We start from the raw sequence: 17,198 nt of genomic DNA, 5'->3' as shown, positions 1-17,198 counted from the left end.
GCTCTAACCTGGTAGACTGCGACGGAGAGGCGATGCCGATGGCGATGCCTTCTGGGGTGCACATGTGTGCTGCACACACACGCACTCACACGGACTTCGGGTATATAAATATATACACGAATGTGTACATACAAGTGTGTCTACTTATAGATTCGGGCAGAGACAGCGACCACGGCGAAAGAGGAGGAGGGGGAGGAGCAGGAGGGGGAGGCAAAGGCGGTGAGAGAGGAGCACGGCGAAGGCAGCGGAGACTGCAGATCCATCCGATCAGAGCAAGCAAGATTCCAACGATGCCCACGATCCGAAGAGGGAAGCAGTTACTCCGATTCCGATTCCGATTCCGATTCCTACTCTACAGATCACGCACACTTACCTCCACCATGTGCCTGTGCTCGGGCTCGGATTCGGATTCGTTTCTATTCGATTCGACTCGATACGATACGATACGATACGATTCGGATGGGATGGTAGGAGATGGTATGGCATAGGACGGAGGTGAACCTATGTGGATCTATGAAGGGCCAAATGGGAAAAGTCGTAGCCTAAAAATAGATACGAGTATGTTGTGCAGTATGGCGGGCATGGGCACCCCAAGTGGAAGTGGATGTGGTATGGTTGCGATCGGTTGGCGTTGGCTTCTGTTTGGCGTTGATGGTCTCTGCTTCGAAACTGCATCTTGAGCACTGGCCAAATAGCAACAGGACACAAAATGCAGCCATGTTTCCACCAAATCCTGTTATAAATTAGAATGTGGAGTCTATGTTGGATAATATAACACGCAGACTGCAATGACATTTATTTATTTCCTTACTGCAAATCAAAAAATTCTATTTGATTTCATATTGTATAATATATCAATATTAAATTACTCCAGTCACTGAAAAGGGCACATCAATGTAGCGACCGTATTTACAAAGCACTTACCAAGGACTGAAAGGAAGTTACTTAGTTAATAATTACATTCAGACATTTATTATACATATATACACAATAAATTCATTTTTTATTTTATTTTTAGTTTTGCAGTTGTTTGTCACCAATATTAACAAAAATGCACGCAAGCTTAAAGTGCCACGACTTTTAGATACCCTTTACTCGTTATTAAATTATTCTTCCTTTAAAAGGAGCGGACATGCATTTAAGACATTAAGACATTTAAGACATATTTAAGACATTATTGTAATCATTGATTCAAGAAGTTAGTAAGTATAAGTGTAATGCATTGTACCAACTTTGTAGTTTGCTATTTGTGCAAATGAACGGACGGACGGACATTTTTGTATACTATTTAACGAATCTAATTAATTTAAAAAACTCATTTTCTTTTAAAGCCGCTTAACTGCACGACTAAGAAAGTACTATACTTTCAAAATGCAAAACGCGAATTCTTTAGCAAAAATGTAGACTTAATTAGGACAGCTTTGTTTTTCTATACAAATCCTGTTTGTCGTTTTAATAATAATACCTATCAAATAATTTGGAACAGTAAAAATAGATCTTAAATATTTGTTAATCACAAAAGTCGAAGTACATGAAAATGTGATGTTCGTCTACTGCTCGCAGTTGTAATCAAAAAGTAGTCCTATGGAAAAAGATGGTTGCTTAGCTCTGGTTTCGAGATCGGAACCGAGTCGACTTTACGGACCAACTGCTACGGACCAGCTACAGTGATAAGTCATTGGGTCGGAGATAACCCCGCTCCCACCAAACGCTGTATTTTGTTATTTTGAGCTGAGATTATTGAAGCTACGCCGCTAAGCAACTTGATTTCGTGCTTGTGCGCCGGGATTAGTGCGCCAAAAAACCGAATTGGGATTTTTCTCCGCCTCTGGCGGCTGCTCCAGATCGGCCAGTGATTGGCTAGCTCCAGCTAGTAGAGATACAGGCTGTACTACTAGTAGCAGGAGCAGTAGCAGTAGCAGTAGACTCTCGATACGGCGCACAAAGAGTCTAGTCGAGTCGATTCGATTCGAGTGGCAAAGAGAGTGGGCATCGGGAGATCGTAAAGCGAACCACATAGTTCGGATGCAGATACAGCCACAGATACGTACACTTATTTTGGATTACAAATAGAATACGATCGTTGCCAGAGCATACGACTGCTACGACTGTATCTGTATCTGTATCCGAGTATCTCTGTGTGTTCGCCGCCGTGTGGTATATGTACTAAAATTAAAAATAACGGTGGGGACGTGTCTAAAATCTGTACGGCCCCAGCAATGCGGCCCAGTCCCATTCAATCCGATTTCTTTTCCAATTCCAACGAGAATGAGGCGCTTTCCATGTCCACATGCCTCGGAAAGAGATCGTTGATCATCGATCGATCGATCGATCGATCGTACTGGATCGCTTCTAATCGAGTCGTATCGACATGTGAGTCAGGCAATAGTAATCAATGAAAATCGGCAAACGAGGAGAGGTCTCAAAGGTGGGCGAGCAAAGCCCAAAACCAAATAACGATCGGCCGATGGTTATTCTATTTTGCCCATAGACACTCGTCCGATCGGCAGTAGTGCATATATCTGCATGTGCTTAGAAGTACCCAATGCATATAAAAATATTTGCTCTTCGACTGGAAAAAATCGGTCGGGGCTTTGCGCAAGCCAAGATCGAAGATTTCTGATTCTTGCTGCCTGGTAAATGGTATCTTGGTATCTTTTAATCTTTCAGTTCGGTTTCACAGGCAGTTCACACATATGGGTGATGGAAAAGGGGCTCGGCGTTTATTTAAAAAGCATTTCCTATATCCATGCCTTGCCTTCACCAATCAAATGGACAATAGGTATATTACTATACTATATTAATGCATTGTCACATCAATACGCTTTACTTTTTACTTATTTATGAGTTCCTTAGTACTGTTGAAATATTGCAATGATATTGAATGAAACCACTCAATGCCTGCCCATTTTGAAACCGCATAGTGTTGCTTGCTCCAGTTTTCACTCAAAAAGTGTTGAGTTCAACAACCCATCCCGATCCAAAGACCCCGAAAGGAACGCATGTGGAGGAGATCCCCTTACTTCTTATGGCCGATCGCAGCGGTTGGGATGGATCGGTGGTAGTAGACTGTTTCTGGTCGCTGGCCTACGGTTCTTAATACGCCGCTTTAAAAATAGCAACTATAAATCTTATGTACTCTCGTCGCTGGCCGTCATTGGCGAAAAACGTTCGTTAAACGCTCCCCGCTGATCTCGAGATCTCGAGATCTTGGGATCTTGGTGCCGCCGGTGCTGTGGCAGTGTGTAAAGTAAAAGCATCGCATCCGAGCCCATGTAAATCGGCCACATGCACTCACTCATCCGAACATCTGCCTGTCCATGGCACACACTTAACAAAAACGACCTGCCACGTCCTCAATCGAACAGGATGTGAATAAACCATTTTTTTCGCTACTCGAATGGTTTTCTTATGCACCATGCCATATTCCACTTGATAAAGCGGGGGAAAAAAAAGCGGTTAAAAAAAATATGTTAGTAACATTGTATACTTGTTCATTCCGATTGAGTAAAACCATACTACGATCTCTTAGAAGCTCTCTTATATCAGAACCAATCCACAGAAAACAATACTTTATAAAATTTTTCATTTTAGCAGTTTTTTATGGTTTCGATCGTGGAATATTTGTAACGATCTTTTTAATAAATATAACTATTATTAAATTGAATTCCCCATTCCCTTTCCAACCTTCTGAATCTTTTGACTTTGTTCCAAGTGTACACACATGTTCCCACATGTGTGCATATATGTATGTTTGATGCAAGGGCTGAAACTATCGAAACTAATGTTACTTAAGTTGCCATTGGGATTGGGGGAGGAAAATCTTACAGTCCACGCCGAAGATCACCGGGCCCAAAAAAAGAAACCGATTCGAATTCAGAAACAGATTCCGATTCAGATACAGATACAGATACAGGCATAGCGATACGGATGCACATACAGGCGTACAGATACAGATTATAGCTACAGCTACAGCTACAGCTACATTCACGATCGTGACGCCAGCGGAGGAAATTTTGAGCGAGGGCGAGGGGGTGGGGGAGGGGAAAAGGGGAAACGAACGGACAGCAACTACAGAACGGAGCGTAAGCAATGTTAACGAGTAAAAATCAAGAAAATTTTAGTTCTAAAAATAACCCTTGTACTCATTTTTGTTTCAAAACGGAAAGCGGCAGCCAACAAACGACCAAAAACCAATAGCTATAAAGCGCAAAGATACGGAGATACTTGCAACGCTCCCAGATACAGATATTCACACACACATACATGCATATAGATGCGCAGACATACGGACATCGGGCTATATAGATGAGTCTGCGGCAGTGGATTCTTATTCTTGGCATTGCCATTGGGGGTAGAACATACTGTTTTACATATGTATGCCATGGTTGTTGTTCGTGGAATTCAAACTGTAACGTTTTCAAAATTGTTCAAATTGCGATACATACAAAATTCGAGAGTGGCAACTGTGAGGTATTCTCGGCACTCAGACAAGATCTGTTTTGAAAACAGAACTTTAAACTGCCGTAACAGCCTCATTAGCGTTTTAAAAGCCAACTTAAATTGCTCTACATAAAAAGAAATAGGGTTTTAATTTGACTAATAGATGGGTCGTAGATCAAGAAATTTATATTTATGATTTAACTATTTGGAAAGTGGCCATCTTGTTGCCTTCTATAGGTACTTAATATGCCCCCATGCGTAATACTTATAACGCTCTTGTTGCCAAAAGAAAATATCACAATTTAAGTTCGAATCTTAGAAAAAATATCTGGATTTATAATTTCTATAGTAAGTCCAATTTAATACCATTGAAACTAACGCTTAGCATCAATAAGAATAGAGCACCTTAACCTTATGGGTTTAGCTAGGCAAGTTACAGTCCTTAGACAGGTGCGCCATCTGGCGGCACAAGTGCGCGATTATCCCGTTTGAAGGGCGAGCTTTGAGCAGCTTAACGTGCGATGCCAGATAAGCGCAACTGTAAACGGTGAATGGCAAGTGGGTGGTGGTGGGCGGGAGTACGGGTGTACAGGCAGAGAGGTAACAGTAAATAGCAAACAGCAGTTAACAGGTGCGCACACATATGCTGCTCGGTCGCGTTACACAATACAGTTCCGATGAAAGCGGCGCCTCTGGGGAGTGTGTGTATTTGCATATCCTTGAGCGACTCTCTCACACACAGCGTGTGAGTGTATGTGTGTGCGTGGGAGAGGGGGTGCGTCTGCGCTCTCGCCGCTTGCACTTTCCGTTGCCTACTTTCGTGCGTGTAAGAGGACGACCCGGAGTGGGAGCGTGAGCGAGTGCGAGTGCGAGTGCGAGTACGAGTGGGTGAGTGTGTGTGTGTGTGAGTGAGTTCGGGAGAGCAGAGTTGAAATCGAAAGTCGAGTAACTTGTAGCTTTGGCAGGACAACTCTGTTATAGATACAGGAAACTTACTGCTCCGCGGCGTTGCCAGATCGCTGCAACCTTGTCGCTTACCATTCACCGTTAGCCTTTTAGCGGTCACCGTTCACCGTTCACCGTTAACCGTTCGCCATTCGCCGCATCGTAGCGTACGCAAGTAATGCTGTAAGGACGAAAGCTCTGCAGAAGGAGCGGGCCAGGAGGCGAACTCGCTGCTTCGCTTCGCACAAAAAAGTGATACACACGGAAAAATCGCTGGCATTCATTCACCGAATACCGAGGCGAGAAGCGCGACCGCCTGCGAGAAACGTGTCCAGAAAAGAGAGAAAGGACGAATGGCACAGGGCGCATAGCTGACCAGGACGAGGAACAATAATAACGTTAATAATCTATGTTAACTGCAGGTTGCCTAGACATTTGACTTTTTGTTTCTGTGCGTGCGTGTGTGGTTTCGTTTTCGGTGAAAGCGTGTGTCTGTGTGCGTACGAAACGGCGAAAGGATATAGGATACACGTATATACACGCGAGTGTGCGCGTGTGTGCGTGTGTGTGCTGGGGCCACGTGAAGGCGAAGGCGCGCAACAACAGGAGCGGTTGGGATACAGATAGAGATAGAGAAAGTGACAGTGGCAGTGGCAGTGGCAGTGCTGGCGAAAAACCGAAAGTGAAAGCAGCAGCAGTAGGAGCAGCAAGGATTCGCAGCGAGCATTCAACGGGCGCGTATCCTTCAGCCGTAAACTGTTGAATATAGAATGACGCTGCTGACAAAAATCAATGTGAAGCCCAAGGAAGCAACAGCAGCAACCGTAACGCTAACAACAGCCAGGATCCCCAGTCTGCGCCGCTCCCCCAGGATAAGGATAACGCTTTAAGGCTTAGCATAAGCACAAATCAAGTGAGAGAGAGAGAGAGAGAGCAAGCGAAGAGCAGAGAAGCGGAAGTGCCCCATCAAGTGCAACAATCGCCGAATTCTCAGCAACTCAGCAACCTACAAGCCATCCACCCGCTGCTATCCTTTTGATTCGTAACTGTTGAGGGCTGAGATACAAAAGCGCAATGAAGCCGTCGGATTTGTTGTTGGTGCTGGAGAAGGTAAGCGATGAGAACCCAACAAAATAGCAAAAAAAAACAAAAGCAGGCCCAAAAACAAACAAACTTCGACCTCCTGTCCCCTCCACAGGCAACAGAACCAAAAAAAAAAAAAACACATCTGAAAAGTGTATTTTTATTTCTCCACTGAATCTGACACAGAGTTTTGGTCACTGCTAAAATTGGAGCCCCCTCATCCACCACCCATCCACTCACACACACCAAACACTGTGTGCGTGTGCTAATGGGGCTCCGTTGTAATGGTATGCTCCAAAAAGGTCATTATGATGCCGAACGCCGACGCACACACACACACACACACACACATACACACACGCACACGCTTTGGGTGAAAGCGAAAGCGTGCTTATGTGTGTGTGTGTGTGTGGTACCGTGGACTTATGCAAATCCATTTGACAACGAAGAAGCTCGCCACACACACACAAACACACAGGCAAACTTGCGAGCAAGTAATCGACGAACGAGCATAGACGAGGCAACAACTACACTTACACTGAGCTTCAATGCCAAAGCATAAAAAAAACCAAAAAAAAGACAACATACACCCACAACATACACAACACACAGACACACACACAAACAGCAGTGCAAAGGGGATGGCGAAAGGGGGCGAAATTTTTGGCTCAGCGTTATCTTTATTGCCACTTCTGTTGCGCTGGCCCTTTACAGCCGCGTCTGTAATTGGAGCCCAACTCCTCTAGGCCAAATCCCCCAGCTCCACAGCTCCACAGTCACCCCAAACCGCACCACATTCCACCCACGAGTGAAGGATACTCAATCCCAAATCCGGGATCCCACACTCCAGTAGCATGTGTTTTGGCCAGAGCTGGAGCTTTGTTGTGACCATATCGCTCATACGCCGCGTGTGACTGGCTGCATGGCGGGCTTAGCCGTCCGAAAAGTATGCTACATAATGCTTAATATATATATATATACACAGTGACAAATAATGGCACAGTGGCATGGGGAAATCTGTTCCAACATTTGATTAACTTTCATTCAAAAGATGATCTCGTTTATTATGTGAGCAATTTCAAAGTGACTGAAGTAGTATAATTTCACAGTATTGTGCTATTATCTTCAACTTCATTGACCCAACCTTCTTTTGTGGGACCTACAGCATATGTTTAGGATGTTTTCCTATTCTATAACTAATTTAACTTTGAACAAAAGTAGTGACTTTACTTGAACAAAAGTATAGTTCTTTATTTTTAATATTCGAAACTTTCCGTAGTTTCCGGAAATGGATTTCTTTTAGTTTCGGGTCATGTGTGAAATAATTCCACATCAGTGTTCCCTTTGAAAGTACTTCATAGAGATCATCTTTTATATGTATATATGTTGACCCAAAACTTGAGTAATATTTCTGTCACAGCAGAGAGTTCTCTCAGGGTACAAATGATTTCTATTTGCGGATGGCCTCTTCAGTCGACAAAGCCATCTGGAAAACAGGGCACGCAGGACTCTCCCGCGAGATTAACGCCCCCCCCCGAAGGAGCAACCCCCTTCCTGCTGGGGTGACCTTTTTATGCTGCTGTCATTGCAGTTGCTCATCCACTCATCCCCTGGCACTTGCAGCCATTACTATCGCCAATTAGATGGAAACGAAGCAAAAAAGCGTCCTGGAAGAATGGTATCCTTGGTCACTAGTATCCTTGCAGAAAATTTATGCCTTTTTGGCTTATTCAGCGTGATTTGGTCTTGAATGGTCTTTAATCCTTGTCAATGTCATAGCACACTTTTAGACACCTTTTAAAGGGCTTTGTATTTTCGAGCAATTGTTGCGTGTTGTTCGATGCGAAAGAAGACTTTACAAACTGCAGTGCAAAATTACAACGCCCTCGGCAAGGTTACAAGTATTTGGGGTAGCATGATACTCATTGGAATACAAAGGGTGGAGCACGGGTGGTTGTCCTTCGACTGCACCGCACATGTGGATGTGGATATGGGGTGCAGTGGGCAATGGAGGCCACTGCCTGGATGGTTACCCAGTGCGGAACCGAGCCAAGGCGCCCACGCACCCATGTTGAATGCCACAGGATATGGAGATGGAGATGTGGGTGGGGATGGCGATGGGGATAGCGATGGAGATGGAGGCACTCGTGGAGGAGACGCATCTGCGGTCGGTTAGCTGGGAAACTGGGAAGCAAATAATGTCGGCCACTGCAGCTGACATCAAAGGCTCTTCCTGAAATGTATGCAACGAGGTCCTCTTTACGAGCCATTTCCTCAAATGGGAGCAAAAAACATGAATCCATGGTGGGAAGCGTGGCGAAGCAGTTTTGCTCTAGGCAATCCATTAATTGCTTGATTCCCACTTCAGTTGATGGCGGTTTTAATTAAACTGTCTTTGGGATGCAGAAAGAATATGCATTTGAAACTCATTCAATACACATGAATTAAATTATGATTGCGTGTCTATATCAATATTATTTATATATTTAAACATATTTATTTATATATTTAAACATATTTATTTATATTTATTTAAACACATATTTATTATATAAACTTATCAGTCCGTTTCGTGACTTATTAAACAAGGGAAAAATGATACAATCCTGTATTTCCCCCAGTGGTTGGCAAATGAAAAACCTGAAGCTCATGAGGAAATGGGCATTCACTGTGTTGCAAACTTGTGACCGCAGGAAAAGATATGTTCCAGATATGATATGTTCGCAATATGAATTCTTTTCCGAGCGTGCAAAAAGTGGTCACAGGACTTGTTGCAAATATCGATTGCCAGGACCGTGCCCGCAGCACTCCTGTCATTCATATTCCGCTGCTCATGGCCTGACATCCGTTATCAGTGCAGAGCACTCGCGCTTCTTGTGGGTGGTTGGGTGACTGGGAGGCTGTGGTCCTTGATGGCACTCATCTTTCAATAGCAGCTGCTCGAACGTTGGTCCTCGAATTAATTGTGCTCTGCTCCGCTCCGATTGCAGGTCAAGTTCAGGGTGCCCCTGCCACCAGGAGTCAGTTCGACGACGCTCCTGCCCAAGCTCATCCGCACCAAGGACGTGAAGCAGCTGCAGGACGGCAACGCACAGCCACAGAAGCCCAAGCTAACGGTGAGTCAAACGAAGGTCCCGCCCTTCGAGCGCCGACAAGCCCCCAACTCCCCCCAATACCCATGTACATACATGTGCTCTGCCCACAGAAATGTCTCAACACGCTGGACCTGACCTCGCTGGGCATCGGATCCTGCTGCGGCACGGGCATGTACCTGGTGGCCGGCATGGTGGCCCAGAAGATAGCCGGACCCGGAGTGATTATTAGTTTTATTATAGCCGCCATAGCGAGTATTTTCTCAGGTGAGTTAGCTGATTGATTGGACTAATGCCGCAAAGATGATAACTGTAACCGCACTCCAAATGTAATTTACTCACTGAAGTTCTGTCAGTCACTTAGTGCACCTATTTCTGCGCATCTCTCTGATCCAATATATATCTTTATATCGATTCACTGATCCACAGGCGCCTGCTATGCGGAGTTTGGCGTTCGTGTGCCACACACATCCGGCTCGGCCTATATGTATTCATATGTGGCGGTTGGAGAATTCGTAGCTTTTATAATTGGTTGGAACATGATATTGGAATATCTAATAGGTGAGTGCTACCTCCGGAAAACCGCAAGTTCATGCTAAGCCCGTTTTAATTCCGAATTTCGACAGGAACAAGTGCCTGTGCCTGTGCGTTAAGTTCTAGTTTCGATTCCCTGACCGGCAATGCCATTGCGCGAACGATAAGCGAGTCCATCGGCACGATATTCGGTGAGTATTGGATGCCGCTAGATCCTGTCTCCTGGCTTCTGGTTCCTTGGTTCCAGCATTAATTGTTGCATCTCTTACACTCGCAGGCAAACCACCTGACTTCATTGCCTTTGGCATCACGCTGCTCATGACCTGCGTCCTGGCGATGGGTGCCAGCAAGTCGGTCATCTTCAACCACTCACTCAACGCCGTCAACCTGGCCACGTGGGTCTTCGTTATGGCCGCCGGGCTGTTCTACGTGGACACGAAGACGTGGTCCGAGCACCAGGGATTCCTGCCCTACGGCTGGAGTGGTGTAAGTATCTATTCTTCATTGCAACTTACTTTGAACTCATTGATATCTGATACTTATGTAACCCCTTTTCGATGCATTGACTTACAGGTGTTTTCTGGTGCTGCAACCTGCTTCTACGCATTTATCGGCTTCGATATCATCGCGACAACCGGCGAGGAGGCACACAATCCGCAGAAGAGTATACCGAAGGCGATCGTTGGATCCCTGGTCGTCGTACTAATCGCCTACGTTAGCGTTAGTCTAGTCCTAACTTTAGTGGGTGAGTATCTAATCCCATCTTATGAGTATCCCTTTCCAGACTAAATCCGCAGACATAAGATATCTTTGTGCTAGTAATATTATAGCTTGATATTCGAATTACACTGATGTATCGCTTTCCGATTCCCAGTTCCCTACGACCACATCAACACGGGAGCGGCGCTGGTCCAGATGTGGTCGTACGTGAGTGCCCCAAAGTGCCGGGCGGTGGTGGCCATCGGAGCCACCGCAGGACTCTCGGTGGCCATGTTTGGCTCCATGTTCCCCATGCCACGTGTCATTTATGCGATGGCCCAGGATGGCTTGATCTTCAGGTGAGTGCCTAATCTCCGGCTAATATATCCACAGCCATTCTGGAACCTGAAATGCGAATCCTCTTTCGAACAGGCAACTGTCGCAGCTGTGGCACCGCACCAATGTGCCCGGATTGGCGACCATTGGCAGCGGACTGGCCGCCGCCCTGGTGGCGCTCACTGTGCGCCTGGAGATTCTCGTCGAGATGATGTCCATTGGCACGTTGCTGGCGTACACGCTGGTGTCCACTTGTGTCCTGGTGCTGCGCTATCAGCCGCACAGCACATCGCTGGTGGAGCTGCTACCAGCCCAGCTGCGCACTCCGGTGGCGCCCGGAACCGCCAGCGATTCCCGCTCCCACGTCACGCCCGCCGAGGTGCTCGAGGTGCCTGGCAAGCTGACCATCAAGCGGGTAACGCGCGGCATGTCCGACTCGGACGACTCCTTCATCGATGACAGCCCGGAGGGTTTCCTGGGCGGGCGCGACGACCAGTTCCTCGTGTCCGATCGCTCCGAGAACAAGTTCTACGGCAGTGTACATGGTGCACCCACTGGACCCACTGGCCAGGCGACCGCCTTCGATGCCATGGGCCTGAACTTCGTCACCCGGAAGATCCACGATTATGCGTACTTGTGCCCCGGCTTTTTCCCCTGGATCAATCCCGGCCAGGCCACGGCCGAGAGTGGTATGTTTTCCTTGAAGTATCCTAGAATAGAATTCCTTAGTAGTGTTGGGTCAATTATGGTGTTTCTGGTTGACCCATCTTCGTTGGTTCCTGCTGAATTTCCAAAAAAAAAAATCCAAACAAACTAGAAAAACGGCGATTGAAATTGACTCTTTGCTTTTGCTTTTCCAATCCAATACGCACCACCGTATCCACCGTATCCACCGTATCCACCGATCCATCGAAATCGATCCACCAGGCATGTACGTCACCAAGCTAGTGGGCATCATGTTCGGTCTCATATTCTTCCTGGACCTGTTCGCGGCCATTGGCTGGTCCGGTGGCCTCGCCGCCTTCATTTATTTCATTTTGTTTATCGGCATATTTGTGATATTATTGATTATATCGAGGCAGCCGCAGAATAGGTAATTTAATCCACCTGCTAATCCAAGCAGCTCCAGCATCCCCAGCTAACCGATCTCCTTCTGCTCCATTCTCGTCCAGATATGCGCTGGCCTTCCTCACGCCCGGACTCCCGTTCATCCCGGCCATCGCCATTACCGTGAACATCTACCTGATATTCAAGCTGAGTATCCTAACGCTGGTCCGCTTCACCGTGTGGATGTCGCTGGGATTCGTCATGTACTTCTACTACGGCATCACGCACAGCAGCCTCGAGCAGACCAGCGACGACCTGGAGTTGCACGTCGACTACGTGAGTGCTCCGCCGATTGGGTTACCATGTCCCATCCTACTTTTATGCCGCCTCTCCATTTCAGAGCAAAAACGTTGAGGAGAAGGCCGTGTGGGATCAGCAATCGTACAACCAGACCCACGAACCTGTCTGGGCCAGCAAGGAGGTGAAGCATCCGTCGAGTAAGTCCCATTCCTTTATTCTCCTTGATTGCAAATAATTTAGAGCCATGAATCACATATCCTCTCCATTTGTAAAAAGTTATTGAAAATGTTGACTAAAATATCGATCTTTCGAATGCGTTCTGCAACGCATTATTTTAAACAAATGCCCTTGAACAACATGGCGTATGAGTAATTGTTCTAAAAAGTAATCCGTTCTGTAGAACGAAAACGACATTTTAAGAAATCAATCTTTCCCACTTGGTATGGGCTATCCCTGAACTCCATCTTTAAGAAATGATAAACCTATTACTTGCTAATATAACATAACTTGTCCAGCAGAGCAACGCTATAACTACGGAAAGACCACGTCCTCTTCGTCGTCGGCCCAGGGCAGTGCGCCAGAGAAACCAGGTGGCAGGAGCACTGCGGGCTCAAACCGACCTGTTCCACCACCTCCGATTGCCGGCCAGGCGAAGGGATCGGGTTCGGGATCGGGCAGCGGTCCTCCGATGGAACGCCAGTACACTGGCCAGTTCAGCATGTTCGTGGACGAGGGCCAGTTCCCCACGTGGGATGACTAAGCAGAGAACTCCAGTTGCAGTCGCAGCCCCTGTCCCTGTCCCAGTTACCATTCTATTTCCATTTCCCCAAAAAAACCAGATTCCCGCTAACTCCCGAGTGATGCTCCATCAACGAAAGACAACCCACTCAAATCGGCTACGATCTCAAAGGCAGTCAGTTTGCTGGATCCGGACCAGTGTCTGGATCCGGCCAGCCGGATGCAGCTCACTCACTTGTAAATACGATTAGAAATGTTAAGTTTAACCATATGGCGAGGTATGTTGTTTTCGGTATGCCGATGCATACCGTATACATGGCATATGCACAAAGCCTGGACGGTGGAGTCATTGTTCACAGCACTCCGCTGGACCCACAGCGAGGTCATCGTTATACACATATACCATATACAATACATAATATACACGCATATATATATATTGATATATATATATATATATTGATTATACAAGCAAATATATATTTACATATATAGCGATGGGTTATTAGTTCAGCAAGAGTTAAAGTGCAAAAGTTGCCGAATTCAAATTACCCAAACCTTGATACCAAACCGACCGATTAGCGATAGACGATAAGCAAAGCCACGGACAACAGATTAAAGATAACAGATAATAGATAACTGATAACCAATAACCAATAACCGATAACCAATGAACGATTGTGCTCAACTCCGATTGGCTGGCGTTTTGGGTGACGTTGGTCAATCGGTTTTCAGCACAGGCATCAGGAAGGCAGACACAATACTACCACTTGGACGTGTGTCTGATCCACTTCAGATACATCCCATCCGGCAGTGAGGTGGTCGCGGCGTCGGGGTGCTACCATGCACAACTGTACATTTTAGGCACCATCACCCCACACTCGCAACCGCACTCACCCACACGCTCCAATGCCAGAGACAAACTTGGAACCCTGGGCTTGTGGAAGGATCGCCGAGCAGGTCAGAGGTTACCGTTCGTAACCCCAAATGATATTGGGCCTCTGACCCAAGACGATCTTTGCACAATGTCGGGATTTGCTCAGTCACACAGACGGATAGACTCTAACACGCGACACCTGACGATCTTGAACCCTAACCTTATGTACCTATGATTCGATATTGTTGTTTACATATTTATGCTATGCATTTTATACGGCGCCTGGGCGCGAGGTTTTACACTACAGTACGCTCTGCCTACGGCCGTCCCGTCTTACACACTCTTTCGGAATGTTATTTGTTTTTTATTCTAAAGCTCGCGCTAAACTAAAACTCATTTTTAAGCGGCATTTCGCATTCGTTGTAATACAATTTATTTTACTAATGGAATACAAAGCAAAAAATTATACAAATATGCATATATATTTATAAAAATTACCATATAGACAAATACCAAAGAATACCAAATATTTATTGAACTATTCAAACTTAAACCAAGGATAAAACCAAAGCAAGCATAACTACAAATATGTATAAACACAATGATACTTAAACCAAAAGCAAATATGATAATGAAAACATTTATGTACAAGAATACTTTTTTCCACTTTATATACTATGTACAAGCAAACCATGCATAACTATTTTTAGCTAAATTACAAGTACATATATGGCAAGTTAAAGCAAAATCAACCTTTTTAATAATAATAATACTTATGATAATTTATTCCTTTTGTACTTCACGACTTTGTACAGGAAAGAATCCGCGAAAGAATAGCGAATATCAAAGATTGCAACAAAAACTCAATAACCTAGGGCTAGCCCTCGATCTTCCGATCTAGCCCCGCGACAGAGATGAACACTATTTATATACAGAACAAACGTACCGTCTAAGACATTCGATACTTGATACCTAATTTCGACCTATATATGTATTTCGTTTGAGTCCTTTCATTTCCGTTTAATCTGTTAAATTTCGAGTGCCAAATCAATGCACCATGCACTTCTTGAATCAGTAGACCGAAACCAAACCAAAAGTTCCATGTTCCACTCACTCAATATTAGGGTTTTCGAAGAGGAGCTTTCCGGACCAACTACTTAAGATATAGTGCCACCCAACGGTCCTGCACCACGTAAAATGTATTTATGCTTTTGTTCACCAGGACTCCCTCGATTCGCTTAACAACTCCAGAACCGAACACGATTTGTACATACACAACTTATACATACTAAAAATGTATATTTTTATGAACAAGACACAAAAAAAATGCAACTAAGGGAAACGAAACTCAGATACAAATGAAACAACTAAAGAATAACATATCCTACCACACAGCTTAAAGTTGAGATACAAAATATAACGGTGCTCAGCGAGCCCACATTCATCCGATAGTTTTGATACCCGATCATCGATCGCCGATTGCGACAGTTCCCTAACAAGTTTAGCTTTCGTTACCATTTTGGGTCAAACTTTATTTATTTTCTTACACGTTTTCTAATGCGGCGAAAAGGGATCCCAACTGTCCGCTGAGTGTGCGCTCCGAGAAGTTACCATCCGTACTTCTACATGTCGGTCACCCACATAAATAGGAAATACCAATAACAAATGACAAATGTTACAGTACAGGCAATCCAGTAACTGCGGGCTGAAGCAGCTCGCTCTTCCACCTTTTGTTTCTTTCGGTACCACCAAATTAAGATAAATTTTATGGGAATATGATAGTTTTAATAGATTTTCTACAGTTCCAATTTAAAGCGAATAACAACCAAGTCAACATAACGTGCAATATATATATCGATAAGTGTGAAGGGGAAACCAGAAGCTTCCGTTAACAAAAGTATGCATTTTACTACCACGAATAGTTTCCGTACTTTTCTAATCCCTCAAATGGAGGACAAACCGCACTCCAAGGTCTATGCTCCTTAAATCAGAAAAAAATCAGAAAAGATAGGCAAGGGACGAAAACCTAATCGCACCCACAAACACGCATAGACACGCACACAACAAGAGGAACCGGAAAACAATAAGAACAGCAATAAAAAGACCGTAATCGATGAGAATTGTAATTCCGAGGAAGAAGCAGACCGTTTACTTAGGAACCAAGCCTAATTATGAAAAAACGAGATCGGAAATAATCCGCATTTCATTGTTTTTTTTTTTGATTCGAAATGGCTTTGGACGATTGTTTTCTTATTGATTGATTTTCCAGCTGAATATACCGGACCTAAGTTTCTGTTTATTTCATAAGACTGAATTACTGGAATATTATTTATTTAAACGTGTATATAATTAAGGTGTAATAGCAAACTTTACAACTTTTACTAATGAAACATCAAAATTTTTAAAGTTATTCCGAACTTATTTATTAAAAAAAAAAAAAAAGTAGATGAAAGTGAAGAAAAGAATAGAGGACACAAGTGATGAGAAAGTCGTGAGCGAATGAAGTTAATATGCAACTATTAATATACAACATATATGGGGAAATCCCTATATGAAAATGATATATATATATATATATATTTCAATGGATCGATAAAAAAACAGCAAACCAAAGTGAAATGAAAATGATGTTAAAATATAAGAAAACAAAACATTTTTTAATTCAATACTACTCTTGATTTGTTTTATGTGTTAATAACTTATTAAATGATATTTCTTGAGAATATTAAAAAATAAAATTGTTAGGATATTCAATTCATTCACTTTTAATGGGGGATCCTAAAGAAATTCAGCTCTGGCGTTCTGGGGTCCGTTACTTTTGAGTTGTAATATAGTCATCTCGCTCTAATTCAGTAAGTTGCTCTCTTGTGAGAGCGTTAACTTACTTTCATTGAGATATCACTCTACTCCTTATGTGGAGTAATCAAGTGCGTTTTTTCAGATAAGAAGTCTTGTAGGGTAACGGCAAAAAGATTTTTTAGGATATGCTAAACTGAACAAAGCCACAAATTTCCAGAAAATGTGTTAACTCACCTACTTATTTAAAAATGTTTCGATAATACTGCACAACAACAACATACTAAAAAGCCGATAAAATCACAAAC

At 44.2% G+C, this 17,198-nt stretch overlaps 1 protein-coding gene across 2 annotated transcripts; it reads left to right on the top strand.

Moving 5' to 3' along the window:
• Positions 1–5,402: 5,402 nt before the first annotated feature.
• LOC120456349 (probable cationic amino acid transporter) lies at positions 5,403–16,707 on the top strand. 2 transcript variants are annotated; one of them, XM_039643133.2, is made up of 13 exons: positions 5,410–6,498; positions 9,462–9,587; positions 9,677–9,830; positions 9,993–10,124; positions 10,190–10,288; positions 10,375–10,583; positions 10,671–10,842; positions 10,972–11,155; positions 11,229–11,821; positions 12,060–12,225; positions 12,305–12,515; positions 12,580–12,676; positions 12,998–16,707. In XM_039643133.2, exons 1-13 carry the CDS (start codon positions 6,463–6,465, stop codon positions 13,237–13,239), a joined length of 2,421 nt encoding a protein of 806 aa, XP_039499067.1. In that variant the 5' UTR covers positions 5,410–6,462; the 3' UTR covers positions 13,240–16,707. The 2 variants fall into 2 exon arrangements, with proteins under 2 accessions (XP_039499068.1, XP_039499067.1); XM_039643134.2 differs by lacking the exons at positions 12,060–12,225; positions 12,580–12,676; positions 12,998–16,707 and having other exon boundaries at positions 5,403–6,498; positions 12,305–12,506.
• The last annotated feature ends 491 nt before the right edge of the window (positions 16,708–17,198 follow it).

This window comes from Drosophila santomea, chromosome X (genome assembly GCF_016746245.2).
Source record: "Drosophila santomea strain STO CAGO 1482 chromosome X, Prin_Dsan_1.1, whole genome shotgun sequence".
In the NCBI taxonomy this organism is placed as follows: domain Eukaryota; kingdom Metazoa; phylum Arthropoda; class Insecta; order Diptera; family Drosophilidae; genus Drosophila; species Drosophila santomea.
Note: the sequence above shows the minus strand (reverse complement) of the source record. Positions and strands in the feature narration are given on the sequence as shown.